The sequence below is a fragment of the Heloderma suspectum genome, chromosome 11 (assembly GCF_057233095.1).
Source record: "Heloderma suspectum isolate Gila_16-S chromosome 11, 16-S_ref, whole genome shotgun sequence".
NCBI classification, from domain to species: domain Eukaryota; kingdom Metazoa; phylum Chordata; class Lepidosauria; order Squamata; family Helodermatidae; genus Heloderma; species Heloderma suspectum.
Window position 1 is genome coordinate 39912767 of NC_139468.1, and position 18765 is coordinate 39931531.

General features: G+C 48.3%; 1 protein-coding gene across 1 annotated transcript in view; it reads left to right on the plus strand.

Moving 5' to 3' along the window:
- Positions 1-18765, plus strand: part of RAB11A (RAB11A, member RAS oncogene family) — a 28105-nt gene that overhangs the window by 6360 nt on the left and 2980 nt on the right. Inside the window, exons 2-4 of the mRNA XM_084817483.1 lie at positions 9842-10037; positions 12073-12266; positions 14856-14936. Coding sequence (XP_084673609.1) covers positions 9842-10037; positions 12073-12266; positions 14856-14936 — 471 coding nt within the window. The remainder of the gene's footprint in view (positions 1-9841; positions 10038-12072; positions 12267-14855; positions 14937-18765) is intronic.

The window sequence follows — 18765 nt, forward strand, 5'->3', positions numbered from 1 at the left end:
CCTCTTGCAAGGAACCCAAGGCGGCTTACATTATCCTCCTCCTCCCTGTTTTATCCTCACAACAACAGTCCTGTGAGGTGGGTTGGGCTGAGAGTCTGTGACTGGCCCAAAGTCACCCAGTGAGCTTCCGTGGCCAAGTGGGGACTAGAACCTGGCTCTCCCGGCTCCCAGTCCGTCACTCTCACCACTACACTACACTGGCTCTCCTACCAGGATACTATAAATTGTTTCATTCCCAGCCCAGATGTTCCCCGTCTTTTGTGGGGCTGCTGGTGCATGACCTTCCTGCTGCTATGGAGATGGTGGGGCTTAGTCGATAGACCAGTGTTTCTCATACCTTTGATAGTGAAATCTCACTTCTTCCATTTTTTGTGTATGATAATTGGAGCTCACTGTTCTAGGCATCAAACTCTGTCTGGAAGAAGACTGTCCTAGAGCAGTGACTCATGCAGAGATGCAGTGGACAGCCTTTTTTTTTTTTCAGGACTCAGTAATTCTGCTCTGTCTTTACAGTGGGAGTCATTGAAAGATCCCAAAACAGCCTCCTGGTTGGTGACTTCTTTGGATTGACAGGAACCTTTCGTTAGTGAAGTAGTCTGACTTGGCATAGGCACCATACTCTAGCACCAAGTGTGGCACATTTCTGCAGAAGGGCCTGCTTCGCTTCCTTGATGCACACATCTTTTATGGCAGTAGTTGCCAACCTTGGGTCCCTAGTTGTTGTTGGACTGTAGCTTCTGTCATTTCTGACCATTGGCCATGCTGACTGGAATGATGGGACTTGTAGTCTGGCAACATCTGGGGCCCCAAGGTTGGGGACCACTGCATGGACTGGAGTACATCCCGTACCTCTTGCTTCCTGCAAAGAGGATTGTGTCAAGTGAAGACCCATGCAGTCCGGAATGTGGAAGAGTTCTCTTCTGCTTTCCGGGGAGGAAGACATTCTCCTCCCTCCGAAGGAAGGGCTGTGGTACAGGCCCCACTCTGGTGATACTCCCATGAACCAATTGTCTGGGAATAGCAGAGGGGGCTCTCTCCTTCATTTCTGATCTTGTTGTTTAACCCCTTTCAGCAAGAAATTGAGCTAATCCACATGAGGAGAGTGAGGGTAATCGCTGCAAACGTGTATCCTTGTGTACAGCTGAGTCTGGTGATCCTCCCCACCATTCCTGTTGTTGTTCAGTTGTTAAGTCGTGTCCGACTCTTCGTGACCCCATGGACCATAGCACGCCAGGCCTTCCTGTCCTCCACTCTCTCCCGGAGCGTGCTCAAGTTCATATCCATTGCATCGGTGATGCTATCTAGCCATCTCATCCTCTGCCATCCCCTTCTCCTTTTGCCTTCAATCTTTTCCAGCATCAGGGTCTTTTCCAGGGAGTTTTCCCTTCGCATTAGGTGGACAAAATATTTGAGCTTCAGCTTCAGTATCTGTCCTTCCAATGAGCAGTCAGAGTTGATTTTCTTTAGGATTGACGGATTTGACCTCCTTGCAGTCCAGGGGACTCATAAGAGTCTTCTCCAGCACCACAGTTCGAAGGCATCAATTCTTCAGCGCTTAGCCTTCCTTATAGTCCAGCTCTCACAGCCATACGTTGGTACTGGGAAAACCATAGCTTTGATTATACGAATCTTTGTCAGCAAGGTAATGTCTCTGCTTCTTACTATGCCATCTAAGTTTGCTATAGCTTTCCTCCCAAGGAGCAAGTGTCTTTTAATTTCATGGCTACAGTCACCGTCTGTGGTGATCTTGGAGCCCAAGAAAATAAAATCTGTCACTGCTTCCATTTCTTCCCCTTCTATATGCCAGGAAGTGATGGGCCTAGATGCCATGATCTTAGTTTTTTTAATGTTGAGTTTCAAACCAGCTTTTGCACTCTCCTCTTTCACCCTCAACAAGAGGCTCTTTAGATCCTCTTCGCTTTCTGCCATTAGGGTGGTATTGTCTGCGTATCTGAGGTTGTTGATAATTCTCCCAGCAATCTTAATTCTGACCTGTGATTCATCCAACCTGGCGTTTCTCATGATGTACTCTGCATATAAATTAAATAAGCAGGGCAACAATATACAGGCTTGTCGTACTCCTTTCCCAATTTTGAACCAATCGGTTGTTCCATGTCCGGTTCTTACTGTTGCTTCTTGACCCTCGTACAGGTTTCTCAGGAGACAGGTAAGGTGGTCTGGTACTCCCATCTCTTTAAGAATTTGCCAGTTTGTTGTGATCCACACAATCAAAGGCTTTAGCAGAAATAGACATTTTTCTGGAATTCTCTTGCTTTCTCCATGATCCAGCGAAAGTTGGCGATTTGATCTCTAGTTCCTCTGCCTCTTCGAAACCCAGCTTGTACTTCCGGTAGTTCTCGGTTCACATACTGCTGAAGCCTAGCTTGTAGGATTTTGAGCATAACCTTGCTGGCATGTGAAATGAGCGCAATTGTGCAGTAGTTTGAACACTCTTTGGCGTTGCCCTTCTTTGGAATTGGAATGGAAAAGGTCAGTTTACAGTCTTGTGGCCACTGTTGAGTGTTTCAAATGTGTTGGCATATTGAGTGCAGCACTTTAACAGCATCATCTTTTAGGATCTTAAATAGCTCAGCTGGAATACTGTCATCTCCACTAGCTTTGTTGTTTGCACACGTCTTTGCACAAAATGTTCCCTTGAGATCTCCGATTTTCTTGAAGAGATCTCTAGTCTTTCCCATTCTATTGTTTTCCTTGATTTCTTTGCATTGTTCATTTAAGAAGGCCTTCTTGTCTCTCCTTGCTATTCTCTGGAACTCTGCATTCAGTTGGGTATATCTTCCCCTTTCTCCCTTGCTTTTTTGCTTCCCTTCTTTCCTCAGCTACTTGTAAAGCCTCATCAGACAGCCACTTTGCTTTCTTGCATTTCTTTTTCTTTGGGATGGATTGAGTTGCTGCCTCCTGAACAATGTTACGGACCTCCGTCCATAGTTCCTCAGGCACTCTGTCTGTCAGGTCTAATCCTTTAAATCTATTCCTCACCTCCACTGTATATTCATAGGGGATATGATTTAGGTCATACCTGAACGGTTTTGTGGTTTTCCCTACGTTCTTCAATTTAAGCCGAAATTTTGCAAGAAGCAGCTCATGATCTGAGCCACATTCAGCTCCAGGTCTTGTTTTTACTGACTGTATGGAGCTTCTCCATCTTTGGTTGCAAAGGACATAATCAATCTGATTTTGATATTGACCATCTGGTGATGTCCATGTGTAGAGTCGCCTCTTGTGCTATTGGAAAAGAGTGTTTGCTATGATGAGTGTGTTCTCTTGGCAAAACTCTATTAGCCTTTGTCCTGCTTCATTTTGTACACCAAGGCCATGCTCGCCTGTTACCTTGGTGATTTCTTGACTTCCTACTTTAGCATTCCAATTCCCTATGATGAAGAGGACATCTTTTTTTTGGTGTTAGTTCTAGAAGAAGTTGTAGGTCTTCATAGAACTGATCAACCTCAGCTTCTTCGGCCTCAGTGGTTGGGGCGTAGACTTGAATTACTGTGATGTTGAATGGTTTGCCTTGGATTCGTACTGAGATCATTCTATCGTTTTTGAGATTGTACCCTAGTACTGCTTTTCCCACCCTTTTGTTGACTATGAGTGCTACTCCATTTCTTCTAAGGGATTCTTGCCCATGGTAGTAGATATAATGGTCACCTGAATTAAATTTGCCCATGCTTGTCCATTGTAGTTCGCTGATTCCCAAGATGTCGATGTTCAGTCTTGCCATCTCATGTTTGACCACCTCCAGCTTACCTTGATTCATTGATCTTACATTCCAGGTTCCTAAACAATATTGTTCTTTACAGCATCGGACTTTCTTTTCACCACCAGACACATCCACAGCTGAGTGTCCTTTCGGCTTTGGCCCAGCCGCTTCACTCTTTCTGGCGCTACTTGGAAATTCCCTCTGCTTTTCCCCAGTAGTATATTGGACACCTTCCGACCTGAGGGGCTCATCTTCCGGGGTCTTATCTTTTAACCTTGTGATATGTTCCATGGGGTTTTCTTGGCAAGAATACTGGAGTGGGTTGCCATTTCCTTCTCCAGTGGACCACATTTTGTCAGAACTCTCTGCCATGACCTGTCCGTCTTGGGTGGCCCTGCACGGCATAGCTTAGTGTTTCTTAAAGCATGTGCTGCAAACGTTTTTAAAACTGATTTTCTGTGGCACCTCAGCTATGTGTCTAGTAGACTACGTTCCAACTAATTCCAGGTTTCTCCACTTCCCCACCCCTCCCCTGATGAGCCTACCCAAACTGGTCCAGGCAGCTACTTTTATTTGTAAATGTTTGAGCCAACTGATTATACTGTGAGGTAATTCAGATCCTCCTTTCTCTGTGTTTGTCCTTGTAGGCTGCTGAGGCCAGTGGATTGTTCATACCCTAGCATATTTCTTTCTCTCTCTCACACACACACATGCACACACACTTTATTGCTTGCAATAGAAACCGCAAGAACTGGACCATCCAGTTAGTGTGACTTTCAGGCCATGTGTTGCTTCTGTTTGTTGTGTATCTAGTAATGGAGGGTTCCATCCACTCTAATCACTAGGTAATACTACAAAATGTGGTTTCAGTTGACTTTTTTTTACCTAAGTGCACCACCTAAAATTAATCTCTGGTTTTGCTAATATGAAGGCTGCCACACTTCTCTTTATTTCTGCTCTCTGCCCACTCGGAGACCTGTGGTTCTCGGCCGGGGCAAGAGGCAGATCTGAGATGAAGCCAGCCTTTTTGTTTTCGGAAATGGGGCTCAGCCATTGCTGTTTTCCCCAGAAGGCCAGGTTCTCTGATATCTGCAGCACCTACCGGTGACAGCTTCCATTTGCAGTCCCCATTTTGGAACTGATTCTGTACTGCAGACCTCGTGGCCACAAGACCTGGCCTGATCTTTGAACGCTTCTGTTCCTTCCCCCACCTCCTAACTCTTGTCCTACCAAGCCTGACAAAGAGCTCTGGAGAACTCGAAAGCTTGCACAACCTTTCATGGCATTTTGGTTGGTCCTAATGAGGTTACTGCCGAACTGTGGGCTTTGGTCCATCCCTCCCTCTCCCCATGATTTTGGCTGTTCTACTCATGAACCACCATGGCTCTCCTTGTTTTTTAGGGATGCTCATAATCCCCTTTCCCCCCAAAGCCATTCTCCTGTTGGGAAGCTAGTTCCCCTTCCTCTTTTGAGTGAGAGCCCTTTCATGTGGCCTGTTTTATCAGTGACCTTGGACAAGTTCTGACTTGCATTTTAAAAATGTTTACAACTTCATCCCTGCCCTATCCCCTAGGCACACAGCAGCATTCAATTAAAAAAAAGAAGAAAGTCCTTCCTTCATCATGTCTGTACATTCCCAAGCTTTCTGTAGATCCCTCTCCTATCCCCCCCTTACTGAAGAGAACATACCCAAACAAATCTCTTCCCATCCAGTGCTCTCTGTGAATCAAGGGAGCCAGTCCCCCCGCCCACCCTCACCGTCCCTCACTCTTTTTCCCATCGTGTTTAACTTGTGTATTGAATACAATAAAAAAGTTAGAAAGAAGTACATCCCCCCCGCCTGAAGAAAAGCCTTAAAATGCATAAAACTACACACCTCCGACTTCTCCCCCCAGAAAATATTCTTCGGCTTGAGCTATGGAACTATTATGGTGACATCTCCATTGTAACAAGATAAATGAATCCATTTTTTACTGTCGTTCTCTGTCTCACTTTCTAGTAAATAATACGAGGTTTAATTCCAGTCTGCCCAAATTGAATGTGACCCACCAGCCCGCAGAATCTGGTGTAGTCCAGCTTTCCTCAACCTCCTGATGTTTTGGACTTCCAACTCTTATCAGCCCCAGCCAGCATGCCCAATGGACAGGAATGCTGGAAGTTGTAGTCCAAAACACTGAGAGGGCCCCAGGTCGGGGAAGGCTGGTGTAGCAGTTGGAGTGTTGGACTAGGAGCGTGGAGACCCAGGATCAAATCCCCACTCAGCCCTGAAGCTCACTGGGTGACCTTGGGCCAGCTGTGCTCTATCTAGCCTACCTAGCAAGACTGTTGTGAGGATAAAAGGGGAGGGAGAGGAACCTCGTACACATCCCTGAGTTCCTTGGAGGAAAGGCAGGAGATACACAGAATGAATAGATGTTTCCCACTGGCTGTATACCGTAGGCAGCCATGGAGGTGACCCCTGCCCCCCCCCCCTGTGCACACTCTCTCGCACGCATACACACATATGCTTGGCATCCCAGGCAGGCAGTGGAAGCAGGAGGCTTTTCAAGCCCTGGGGGGTTGGGCTTGACTTGCGGGGCCTGGGTTGCTCTGGCCACTAAAAGCCTCGTAGATGGAGGCTAAGCTTGCTCTGACACTGACTAATGGGGATGCTTCTCTGGGCAAGAAGGGCCTGTCCAGCTGCCAAGTTCTGTGTCCCTGACTTCTGGTCAAAGGAGACTTGGCAGACTGTTCCTCTTCCCCCTGATTTTGGTTTGCCAGTGACACCTTGTGCGCACATTTAGTGCTCAAAGTGTTGGCGCTGATGAGCTTACTGGGAATAAACAGGGAAAACTGTGTAGCCCAGCCTGCCCCCAGCCTTGTGAACTACCCAGAGAGCTTCAGCTATTGGGAGTTATAGAAATGAAATAAATAAATAAAGCTGGCATCCTCCAGCTGTCAGCACTCACACCACCCCAGCTGGCATGGCCAATGGCTGGCTGTAATCCAGCACATCTGGAGGGCACCACGTTGGGGAAGGCTGTTTGAGCTCGGTGCGGGGTTCCCGATGAAGGACAGCGCGTTGTCCCCGATGAAGGACAGCGCGTTGTCCTCGGCACCTCCTTCGCCTTCTGCATAAGCAGCGTTTCTCTCTTGCCGGAGTCCCTGGGATCTGAGAGCACCAAAGAGACATGCTGAAATCAGCTGTGCACAAAGCCACGCAGTGTGGAGAGCCAGTGTGATGTCATGGCTAGAGTGTTGGACTGAGACTTGGGTTCAAATCTCTGCGGCTAGCAGGCTCAGGGAGTGACCGTAGTTCAGTCTTTCAGCCTACCTTGCAAGCCTGAGCTCCTTGGAAGATGGGCAGGATCAGGACCAGCTCCAGGTTTGTGGCTCCTGTTGAGGGGCGTGGTGGGAAATTAAAAGGGCTGCTCCCAGAGCCAGGTAACTTCTTAAAAGGGGAGCCCAGGGCAGGCATTAGCAGTTGGCCTTGTTGGGGAACTGGGGGCCTGGCTGCTCCCTGTGCAAGCTGTGTGCTGACGCCAAGGCCTTGGTAATGTAGAAGGGCCATTAATGCAGTGAAAGCAGTGGCCTGCCAGCTGCTTGGCCTCTCCCTCTTTCTTGCAGTCCCGGGTAAGGACTTAAGGCGCCCTGGCGGCTCACAGACTTGCAAGTTGTGGAGATTCGGCTTAAACAGAAAGCGTCCCCTGTGCCTGGCATCGGACTCTCAAGCACCTTCTGGCACAAACAGTTAACACGGCTGCTCCCAGTGCTGTGCGTAATAATGTCCGCAGTTTGGCTCCTGCTCTGCTGAGCCAGCTGAAAAGGGGGAAGCTGGGAAGCCACTGCCTGTTTGATGAAGTGCTCCCTCTGGGGTTGGGCCAGGCAGGTTTGGTGGCCAGGCAGGGAGCAGTGCAACCTGGGCTTGGTTAGTCTGGAGAGAGTTGGGCTCAACAGCGAATCAAAGGACATTCTCTTTGCTATTGTTCAGAGTGATTTGGGAGTTGGGCAAAAGAAGAGGAAATCTAAGAAGCCCTGATGGCTTTCTTGGAGGGATGGAGGTATTGAATGCTGCAAGATGGGCCCCTCTCCTGCTTGTTTCTGGATCACCCCCCTCTTCAAATTCTTAGGTGATGTGGATGGAGAGTCTTCAGTGTGACTTACCGAAGAATGGACCTTTTCTTGGATACATTTCCAGCACGTGTGGGCCAAAGTGAGCCTTCAGACTGGAAAGCTGTAGATGCATATCTCTATTTTTAAGATAATAAAGGAATATGAGAGAACCAGAAAGTCTTGAAGATTCATATCCTGCGTTTTAGTTGAATGATTCTCAAGGCAGTGCATAAGTCGTAGTAGTACAAAAACTCCCACATGCGCACGCACACGACCCAGCAGCCCTTGTTCCCCTGGCTGGTGGCAGAGGCCCGAGTGCGCGCTTCCCTTCACGTCTGCAGTCTGAAGGCACCTGGCAGTTGGAGCCACCAAGCACCTGCCCGCCTTCTGGTGGGCAGGGAGGGAGCAAGCTCCCTGCGGTTGCGACTTCTGTTTTCATATGCAAAGCTGTGCAGATTTAATCAAATAATGCTCTGAAGGAAAAGCATTTTTGAGACGCTCCACAGACCTGTTACAGCAGGCACTAGGATAGCAGAGGCATTCTGTCGTTGGTGCAAGAGAAGGCTATGTGCATGCGTGCGTGCATGGGGGAAGGCCTCTTCTAAAAGGGAGGCTGCCATCCACAGGTTCATGTTTTTTAACAACGAACTTTTAAAAGTTTGCTTTCTGATTTTAAAAAGTGGCTCAGATTGTAATTTATTAAAATATTTTAAATGGATCCAACTAAAGATTTCAGGTGCAATTGTCATATTAATAACATAACAAGCTCAGTGAACTATGCTGAAACTGAGGTAGTACGCAATGTATTGTCTTATTGTTTTCGTATTTATAAGATTTGTCTTTACTCTTTTTTAAGCTGCCCTGTGCACTATTTTAGTGGAAATTGCTGGATGTAACTCTTCTTTTAAATAAAATTTTATAAAAACTGAATGTTTGATGCATCACTATTGCAATACATAATTGCTAGGATTGATGTATCAAATAGATTTGAAAACAGTCTGTGACGTATCACCCTTTCCCCACCTGTGATTATTATAACATCACCACTCCTCATAAATATTTTGACAACACCAAGTACTAATTCTAGCCCCAGAATTTCAGTACCTTCATAATCTCTCACCCTCTCCCTTGAGATAATACCTTAGGGCGAGTGTGTGTGGAAGGAACGCATCAACTATAACGTAAGCAACCACTTCATTAGGACGCTGCCACCACCCTCCTCCTCGTGAGGAGAGAACCTTCCATTTCGGTGTGGGTGTAGATTCCTAGACCATGGCTTACCTCTTTCCTAGCTTCATCTCACCCTTTTACTGGTAACAAATGAGACGGAGAATGACATGGTGTAGTGGCTAGAGTGTTGGACTGGGAGCTGGGAGATCTGGGTTCTAAAGAAAAAGTAACTGGCCCAAGAGCAGTAAATACAAGGCAGAGGAGGGGGCTGAGCTCCAAAATGCAAAACCTTTGAGCCCGAATGAAGATGGCACCAGAGGGCTGTACTTCGCTTTGCAGCATACCAGCCTCCCAAATTTAAAAAAAAAAAAACACCTTAAGAAATAAATGAAAAATCAAGAAGGGTCTCCAGTGGGTGTCACATTGGGAAAACCATAGACTTTTAGCAATGTTGAGTTCTCTGTTGCTGGCTTTAATTTGATTGTGTTCTGATGCTGTTTTAAATTGATTTTGATTTTATGTACATGTTGTACTTTTATTTTATGATTTATTTTTCTCTGTGATTTTTAAGGCCTGAACTTGCATTTTTGGGGAGCACTATTCACGAAACATTTAGGTCAAAATATGTTTTTAAATACTCTGTTAGTCTTTCTGTCTTTCATATATAGATGTACATATAGCTTAGACACACAACCTCAGAAATAGGTCTTGGGTAACCTCTTCCATTACCCCAGAGCAATACTTACTGTGCCAGTTTCTCCTTAACTTTAAATGGAGGTCGTGGTGAATCAGCAAGGCATTGCTAGAGCAAATGTATGTTTGTGCTTTTCTAAAGATACTCCCTCTTTGCCATTCCAGTTGTTCTCATTGGAGATTCCGGAGTCGGCAAAAGCAACCTCCTCTCCCGCTTCACTCGCAACGAGTTCAACCTGGAGAGCAAAAGCACCATCGGTGTGGAGTTTGCGACACGAAGCATTCAAGTGGACAGCAAGACAATAAAGGCTCAGATCTGGGACACAGCAGGGCAGGAGCGGTACAGGGCCATCACGTCTGCGTAAGTGGTCCATCTCCAGAGCCCTCTTTCAGGCTGGTGATGGTGCGGGGCCATGGCAGCAGCATATGTGAGCACTATGAACGTGACGTTTTCATGTGGCAAGTCTTGGCAAGCATCTGTCCTAGGCCAGGTGCTGTTCCACATTCTTATAAGTGACTTTGAGGGTATAGAGGGGTTGCTTATCAAATTTGCAGATGAAATGAAGGATAGCCAACACCACAGAAGACAGGATCGAGATTTAAAAGGATCTAGATAGGCTGGAACACTGGGCTGAATCTAACAAGATGAGATTCAACAGAGATGAATGTAAAGTCTTGCATTTAGGTACCAAAAAAATCAAAGGCACAAGTAGAGGATGGGGGAGACTTGGTTTGGCACATGTGAAAAGCTCCTAGGTGTCTTAGTGTCTTAGTCACAAGCCAGATATGAGCCAGCAGTGCAATGCAGCAGCTAAAAAAGCAAATGCAGTCTTGGGCTGCATTAACAGAAGCATAGTGTCTGGATCATGGGAAGTAATAGTTCCGCTCTATTCTGCATTAGTCAGGCCACATTTGGAGTACTGGGTCCAGTTCTGGGTGCCCCATTTTACGAAGGACATTGGCAAGTTGGAACGAATCCAGGGAAGAGCAACTAGGATGGTGAAGAATCTGGAAACCAAGTACTCTGAGGAATGGTTGAAAGAGCTGGGTATGTTTAGCTTGGAGAATAGAAGATTAAAAGGAGACATAATCGCAGTCTCCAAATATCTGTCATGGAGAAGGTGGAGCAAACTTGTTCTCTGTTGCTCTAGAGGGCAGGACTAGAACCAATGGGTAGAAATAACAGGGAAGCTGATTTTGGCTAAACATTTTGAGGAACTTCCTAAGAGTGAGAGCTGCTCAGCAGTGCAACAGGTTGCCTTGGGAGGTTGTGGGCTCTCCTTCACTGGAGGTGTTTAAGGAGAGGCTGGAGGGCCATCTGTCAGGGAGGCTGCAGCTGCACCCTGTAGTGCAGAGCCTGCCTGGAGCAGGGGGTTGGGCTAGATGATCTCAGAGACCCTTCCGACTCTGATTCTGTGATTGACCAGTGAGCTGCATCTAAGATCAATTGAGAGTGCTCTCTTGAGCCCACACCTGGGTCAGGTAACGAGGGGTTTTTCCAGCAGCTGACTCAGCTGTGGGACTCCCTGACCCCGGAGACTTGCTAGATGCTGAAGTGTCACTTTGAATGCGTTTTCAGACTTGCCCCAAATAAAGAAGGCTTCAGTGGTCAGATCTCGTCACGTTTCTTCTGTCTTTATAAAAGGCTGCGACGAGCCTTGAGTCCTTGATGTTCTAGCGTATAAAACAAAATAATGACCAAACCCTAAAATACGTTGAGGTTCTCGGGAGGCCAAACTGTGAATTGTTGAGCCAATTCTCTGCTGCCAAGGCAATCCTGGGGCAGTTGTCACACACGCAGAACCAGTTGGAGGCAGGGCCAGCTGCTTGTCAGTTCCAGCACTTGAACAGGGTGCAATTCAAAGGGTTGGTGTTAACCTTGAAAGCCCAAAACAGCTGAGGGCCTGGCTATCCAAGGGGTCTCACTATGAACCTGCCCAAGGGCTAAGATCTGCAGGAGATGTGCTCTTGAGGGCACTGTGATCTGCAGAGGCCTGTTTGTCGGGCACATGTGAAAGGGCTTTCTCTCGTGTTGCCCCCAAACTGTGGAATGTACTCCCCCGAGAATTACGATTGGCCCCCGCTCTCTTGGTCTCTAGAAATGGTGTAAACACACATCTTTTCAATTTAGCCATTTAAAATGCGTAGTTTTAACAAAGTTTTTAGAGTTTTTATTCTTGCCTGGTTTTAATGTTTTAAATAGTTGCGCACCGCCTTACTGGCATTTTAGCAGATCAGGTGGTATATAAATATTAAGAATAAATAGATGTGTTGCCTGGGGAGCGTGGCTGTGGACCCGTGGCAGGGATCCCCCAGCCTTCCTTCCTGTGCCGTCAGTGCTGCGCTGGCTGGCTGCATGGCGTGCACTCGCTCAGGCGATGTGCTTGTTCCTCCAGCTATTACCGTGGTGCTGTGGGGGCCTTGCTGGTTTATGACATCGCCAAGCACCTCACCTATGAAAATGTGGAGCGGTGGCTGAAGGAGCTCCGGGACCACGCCGACAGCAACATCGTCATCATGCTCGTGGGCAACAAGAGCGACTTGCGCCACCTGCGGGCTGTTCCAACAGATGAGGCCCGAGCCTTCGCAGGTCAGTGGGTCTGGCGTCTGGTGCATTGCTAGCAAAGTCCCTGTGATGTGCTCAGCTTTTTAATTGTATTAATCTTGTTTATTTAATGGGTTTTTATGCTGCTTATCAAGTCAGAGCACCTAACAAAATAAAAGCTAACAGGGCATTTAAAACAGCAGCAGAGGTGAAAGCAAAAAGCCAGATTAAAACTTTATGAAGCTTCACATACATGAAAAAGTCTGTTGGGCTTGGCATCAGGCAAGCCTACCTGGGGGGCAGTGGAGAGTGTTACAGAGTTAGGGTGCTACAATTGAAAAGGCCGTGTTGTGGACACCCCCCCCCCCCCCGGTAGGCAGAGGGAGCCAAGTGAGGGCCCAGAGGAAGATCTTGGTTGTTGGGAAGGTTTGTGTGGGAGAAGGCAGTCCTTAAGGTCGCGTGGTTCCAGGAGTCAAAACTAGCATCTTTAATTGAACCTGAAAGTGGTCAGGTAATGTCGTTGCCTGTTGGGCATCTAAAACTCAAAGTTGAAATATGCTGAAGTTCAGCGGTGGTGGAGACCGTTGTTACTGGCAGGCTCCGCTTTTCCCCTCCTGCTCCTCCCATCCCATCCCATCCCATCCCATCACATGCTAATCTATGGGTCATCACCTGCTTGGAATTAGTGTGGGAAGGGGAAGACGCAGTACACTTTCTTGCTCATCCTTAATTTTTTCAAACTGTGTTGGGCGACTGGGTGGCCCTTGCTTATTTCCAGCACTGTATTTCGTTGCCTCTTTTCCAGCTTAGCTCCTGATGTACGGCGGCTGAATGCTGTCTGTCCAAAATGAAATCTGCCCGCTTACCTCCGTACTTGGTCCTCTTACAAGTTCTCCTGGCGCCTCTCCCCCCGAGTCTTTCCAGTGTGGGAGGGGCTGTAGCTCAGTCATGGACACATGCTTTGCATGTGGGAGGTCTTGGGCCCAGGCCCTGGCACCCACAGTGAAAGCGCTTTGTTGGCAGGGCTGGGAAAGGCCCGAGTTTGGGGGCCGCCCTCGACATGGAGGCTGGCTCTGTGGCCCGGCTTGGCCTCTGGGCCTCGTGTCTGCCCCTGGTTCTCTCTTCCTCAGGCTAGGAGCCAGGGCAGAAGCACCGGAGCTCAGCACATGCTCATTCCCCCTCTCCTCCCACCTTCTCCTGGGCTTCAGTGGCTGCCTGCCCAGAATTCCTGACTTCTGTTACCAGCCCAGTTGGTTGGTTCTGCTGTCACTTTTCCTTGAATGTGCCCTCTCTGGATGTATTTTTCGGGACTTGTATCTTTATTGAGGACAGTGTGTGCACACAGGGTAAACAGTAGCTAGCCTCTTTTAATTAAGCGTGAGTGTGTGTCCCCTCCCTCCCCCTCTCTCAAAGTCAGGCGCAATTAAGATGTGGAGACATCTGTTGCGACTTCAAGTCATTGGCCTGTTCATAAATCTGAAAGGTTTTCAGGTGAAGTTTATTTCACCCTGGAAGGAGGCCCTGGGTTTTTTTTTTCTGCACTAATCATGATTAAAGTTGCTTGATTTATGCCCCTTGAAGTCAAGAGAGGGCTTCTGTCTGCAGCTGGGTGTTGGGGGGAACAGTGGCAGTAGGTTTCCATGGCCTCAGTCCCAGAGGAACAGCTCCCCCCCCCGCCCGCATTAAAACCTTGCATGAAAGGGGCAGTTTTCTGATGGTTGCAAGACTTCCTCCTCTTCGGTCATGGGACACTTGACTGATCACTTAAGGAAAGGAGAACAAGAGGATTTCCAGCAGAAAACCTTGAGTGTAAGCCAGCTCTATTCTTACTCCTCCCTTTTTCCTTCAAAGGGTATTTAAAGCCACATGCGATGGAAGAAGCTTTTTCAAATATGGGTGCCCAGATTCATGGCATGTAAAAATACTGCTTTGCCTCACACCTCTGCCTCAGTGCTGTCCATCCAGAATAAAAGACAGCGGATGCTGGCCGTCAGTGTACCCCACAAGCCCATTTGGGAGGGGCCGTGGCTCAGTGTGACAGAGCTCATGCGTTGCATGCAGAAAGTCCCGGGTTCAATCCCCAGCTTCTCCAGGTAGGGTGAGGAAAGAATCCTGCCTGAGACCCTGGAGAGCCCTTGCTGCCAGTCGGTCTCGACAGTACTGGGCTAGATGGGCCAATGGTCTGGCTCAGGATAAGGCAGCTTCCCATGGGCTTAAGGGAGACATAGGCCGGCCTTTGGTGCTGCTGTCCAGTGGAGCGAGGGCCACTGCTGTGACTCACCATGCTCTGAGCAGGCAAACGGTGCGGTCAAGAACATGCCGGAGTTAATGGGCTGGCAGAGGGCTGTGGAGGACAGACATTCATTTGGTAAGGCTCCCGAAATGATAGTGGACATTGCAGAAAGCATGAGAAGGCTCAGCATGGGGCTCGGAGAAAGAGGCTGTCTCGGGCCCAAAGGTAGAATGCAAGGTGGGCCCGGGTTCTGGTCTTTCCGGCTGTGATGGAAAACGCTGAAAGCCGAATGAGGGGGGCCCTTGAGCATGAAGCGGGGTGGCCTTTTATTCAGGCCAGCTTATTAGGCATATACTGGGTAGGTCTCACCACCCCTGACCGGCTTCTCCTCTTTTCCACAGAAAAGAATGGCCTGTCCTTTATCGAGACCTCGGCTTTGGACTCGACGAATGTGGAAGCTGCTTTCCAGACCATTCTGACAGGTAAGTTGGTCCTTCCAGAGGGCAGCTCTTGGCTAGGATAGCTAGAGCTGGGCCCTCTCTGTTTGGAAGCAGGTCACTTCTGAGACCTAGGGGCTTTGCGTAGTCCCAAGGCTGTTGCTTTTGGGCCCTGCGTTCAGCTTTCCGGAGGTGATGGGCTTGCTGTTCTGGGGACAGGATGCTGAACTTGGTGGACCTTTTGGTCTGATCCAGCAGGGCAGGGGTAAGATGGTCCCATTGAGTATCTCTTGCATTGGGGTTTTGGATGTCCCTTTTAGTGACTGGTGGGCCTGCTTTTTCTCTGGAGAGCAGAGGAGAATGTTGGGGTATCCTCAGGCGTGGTCACCGAATCGGAGCCCCCACATTGCAGCACTTAGATCTGTGCATAAATAGCATCTGTAGACTAGAGGGCTTTGTACAAGAATACCGCAGACTGACTCCTCTGTGATCCAGCTTTGGTTCTGCTGCTTGAGGGAGAGTCACCCTAGTAATGTTTTGAGAATTTCTCGTTTTGGAGAGCATCTGCCACTGGTCCCCTCAGGGTTCAGACACAACTGTTTTTGCCTTGGTCTCCTGAGCAAGCCATTGCCTCGCCCGGCAGAATGTAGTATTGGCCACAGAATTCAGTTTCTAGCCCTTCTGGCTGTGCTTGGACACATGTGGCCGTCACCTACCAAAATTCCAGAAGGCAGAAACAGATTTCCCACAGTCCTCTGTTGCACCAAATCAGACTATTGGTCCATGTAGCTCAGTGAAATGAAATTTCACATGAAATTTGCAATTTTTTCACATGAAATTTTCACATGAAATTTTTCACATGAAATTTTTTCACATGAAATTTCACATGAAATTTGCAAATTTTTCTCATGAAATTTGCAATGGATCTCTGGGGATTCAGGCACAAGACTTCCCTAGCCCTGTCTGGGGATGCTGGGGATCGAACCTGGGACCTTCTGCTTCCAAGTAGGTATCTCCATCCAAGCTGTGGTCCTTGATAGCTCCCTGCTCCTCACATGATTAGAAGAACCAAGACAAATTATGCAAACTAAGCACTTGCAGATTTGCATACTTGTGGAATTTAGCTTCACTTTTGGCAGCATCTGGTTTCTCTTGTCCCAAAACTGTGTTTTATGTGTGGAGAGTGTCTAACAGCCTTGCTGGCAGGCTGTGCTTGAGTCTGGGGCTGCTGTCATTCTTACCCTCCTGGGGGCCTGGCAGCCAGCGCTTTCTGCCCAGTTGCAGAGAGTGCAGAGTAGAGCAGCTGCTCATCCTGTCAACAGTATCACCTTCCACCCGCTCCGAGAACTGAGGTCACCCCAGAGTTGCTTGCAGCCTCTCCTTGGCATGTCACTCCAGGGCTGCTCCATTTCCCTGTGTGGACGCGAGGTTCTCTCCCCACTCCCCAACCTGCTTGTTTTGCAGTCCTGGCCCCCAGGAGCAATGAGTGGCAAGTGCGGCATGGGGAAATTTAGGGGCGCTACAAACGTATGTTATGCTTACGTTGCTATTTTTCCTGACAGAATCTTTAGAATTTAGGATGGGTAGCGAGGGTGCTGAGAATTCCCTTAGCCTGGGGGTGGGAAACTTGTGGCACTTGTTTTGGCCTACAACTCCCATCACCCTCATCATTGGCAATGCTGCCTCGGGCTGGTGGGAGCCATAAGCCAGAAATCTAGAGGGCCACCAGTTGCCCAGCCCCGCCTTAACCCATCTTGCTGAACTACATCTCCCAGGAGTCTTGTGGCTGGGGGAGTGCCTGTTAAGCCCCTTCAAGTCCGTGGTGTAGATGCACCTAGAGACTTGTGGGCTCAGGTTTCAGAGCTGAGGCCCGTTTCCTTGTATCCTAATTCTGGTAGATCTTATGGAACTGCCTTTCTCTTCTTTTGAAACACTTCAGAATTGTCAGCGTATTCTCCACCCTGTAACTGTCTCTCCTCTGTGCTCCTCCTCTTGCAGTCTTTGCGCATGGGGCTGGCCTTCTGACCTCTGATTAGAGGCTGTTGAAGGGCTTGGCCTGCAGCAGAGGGGAAAAGGCTCTTGCTGTAGATCAAGAGAAGGGTCACAGGCACTTGTGCGCCTGTCTTGGAGGGCATGGGCGCACACAGCCCGGATCAGAACATTAATCTGTTCACGGAGCTCTGTCCTTCCTCTTTTCAACACCTAAGTGACCAAGTCTCTTTTCTCCCCCCACCCCATCCCCTTTCCTCCATGAGGCTTAGAGACCAAAATACCTTTGCATTTTTAAAGTGAGCTTTAAATGTACCCCCCACCCCACCCTGAAGCTCTTTCTTTGCAAACACCTGGTGTGTGTGTGTGTGTGTGTGTGTGTGTGTTTGTTTCCCTGCCTGCCCAGTCAGAGAGATGTTGGGACCATAAAATTGTACTTCGGGTAGCTGGCTTCCCAACTGATGTGCTGTGTCGGGCCTAGCCCAAGTGCTGTGGGCCCTATGGCTTTGGAGCCAGAGTCTTGATTCAGACTTAGATCAGGATGGTTTAGAACCCAGTCCAGTTGTGGGATGCTCAGGGCCTGGGATCTCTGCTCTGTCCAGCTTCCCATCTGATTACAGGCTGAAGGAGGGTGATGCTCCCTTTCAGCCACGGCTGCAAGATTTGGCCTTGAGCGAGGCCTCTGATTCATAGCTTGGGCTTGTCAGAACCGAGGAGGAGGAGGGCTCCACGGTGGGGGGGGGGCTTAGGGGTGTCCCGCAGGTTACAGCGTCAACTAAAGAGGGCAGAACAGAGATGCCCTCTTCAACACTGGGCTTGCTGATGGGCCAGATTCCCCTGTCAGGATAGATCATCAGAGGGGAGCTTTAGCAACCCCTCTCCTGTATTTAAGCCAGTGCAGAGGCTGAGGAGCCTTTGCTGGGAGCAGCAGCTTGATTTCCCGGAGTACTTGCTTGCGTGGCCTTTTTGTGAATCTTGAGCTCTTGTCTGCCTTGAATCCTGTATCGTTAAGACTCTGACTTGGCATATATGTATTGCTGGACTTGAACTCTGACTTTGGCTCTGCATGGATTCTAGCCTTGGAACTTCCTCTTGAACATAGCAACATGCCGATATCCTCTGCTTGGGCTATCTGATTTATTGGGGTACATACATGCTGTAAGCTTTGCTGTGAGCTCTGGAAAGCTGGTCTGTGTAACCTGATCTGCTGCAATAAAGGGTTTTGCTGTTATCTGTGTCCTGTGTCGGTTGTCAGAGTGTGTCAGAAAGTCAGGCCTGACATGCTGGGGCAATACCTGGCACTCTGTTCACCAGTCCCCAGTAGGATCTGGGGGTAGGAAGGGAAAGGGCCTGATGAATTAAGACATTGGCTTTCATTTTGGGGTTGAGGAATCCCAGTAACGTTGTGCGACCCTGTGGCACTTCCTGCCCCCCGTTAAAAAACAACAACAATAAAATAAACACTGGCAATAGGTAATGTATTTAATAATTACAAAACTCAAAGGCCCCCAGGCTGTGCCAGTTAATAATTATAACTTGGAAAAAGACATGTCAGAGGTAGGAGATTATAAAAAAAAAATTGCAGAACACCAGGGAGATGTTTGTGGAATCCTGGTTGAAAAATGCTGGGTTATGAGAGAAGAATTAGCCTTATGGAGTTTGAGAATTTTGGCTGAACTGGAATTACTTAATTTCAGTATAGCTTCTAGTCTCCCTGGCTTATAAATAGCCATTTTCCTGGTCATCTGTGGTGAATAGACACCTGTGATCATGCAGGGAAGCATTTATAAAATCCAAAGTTTATGAACATACAAGAATATATGAAGTTGCGTGATATTGCATCAGACCGCTGGGCTATCTAGCCAGTATTGTCTGCCTATGTGGA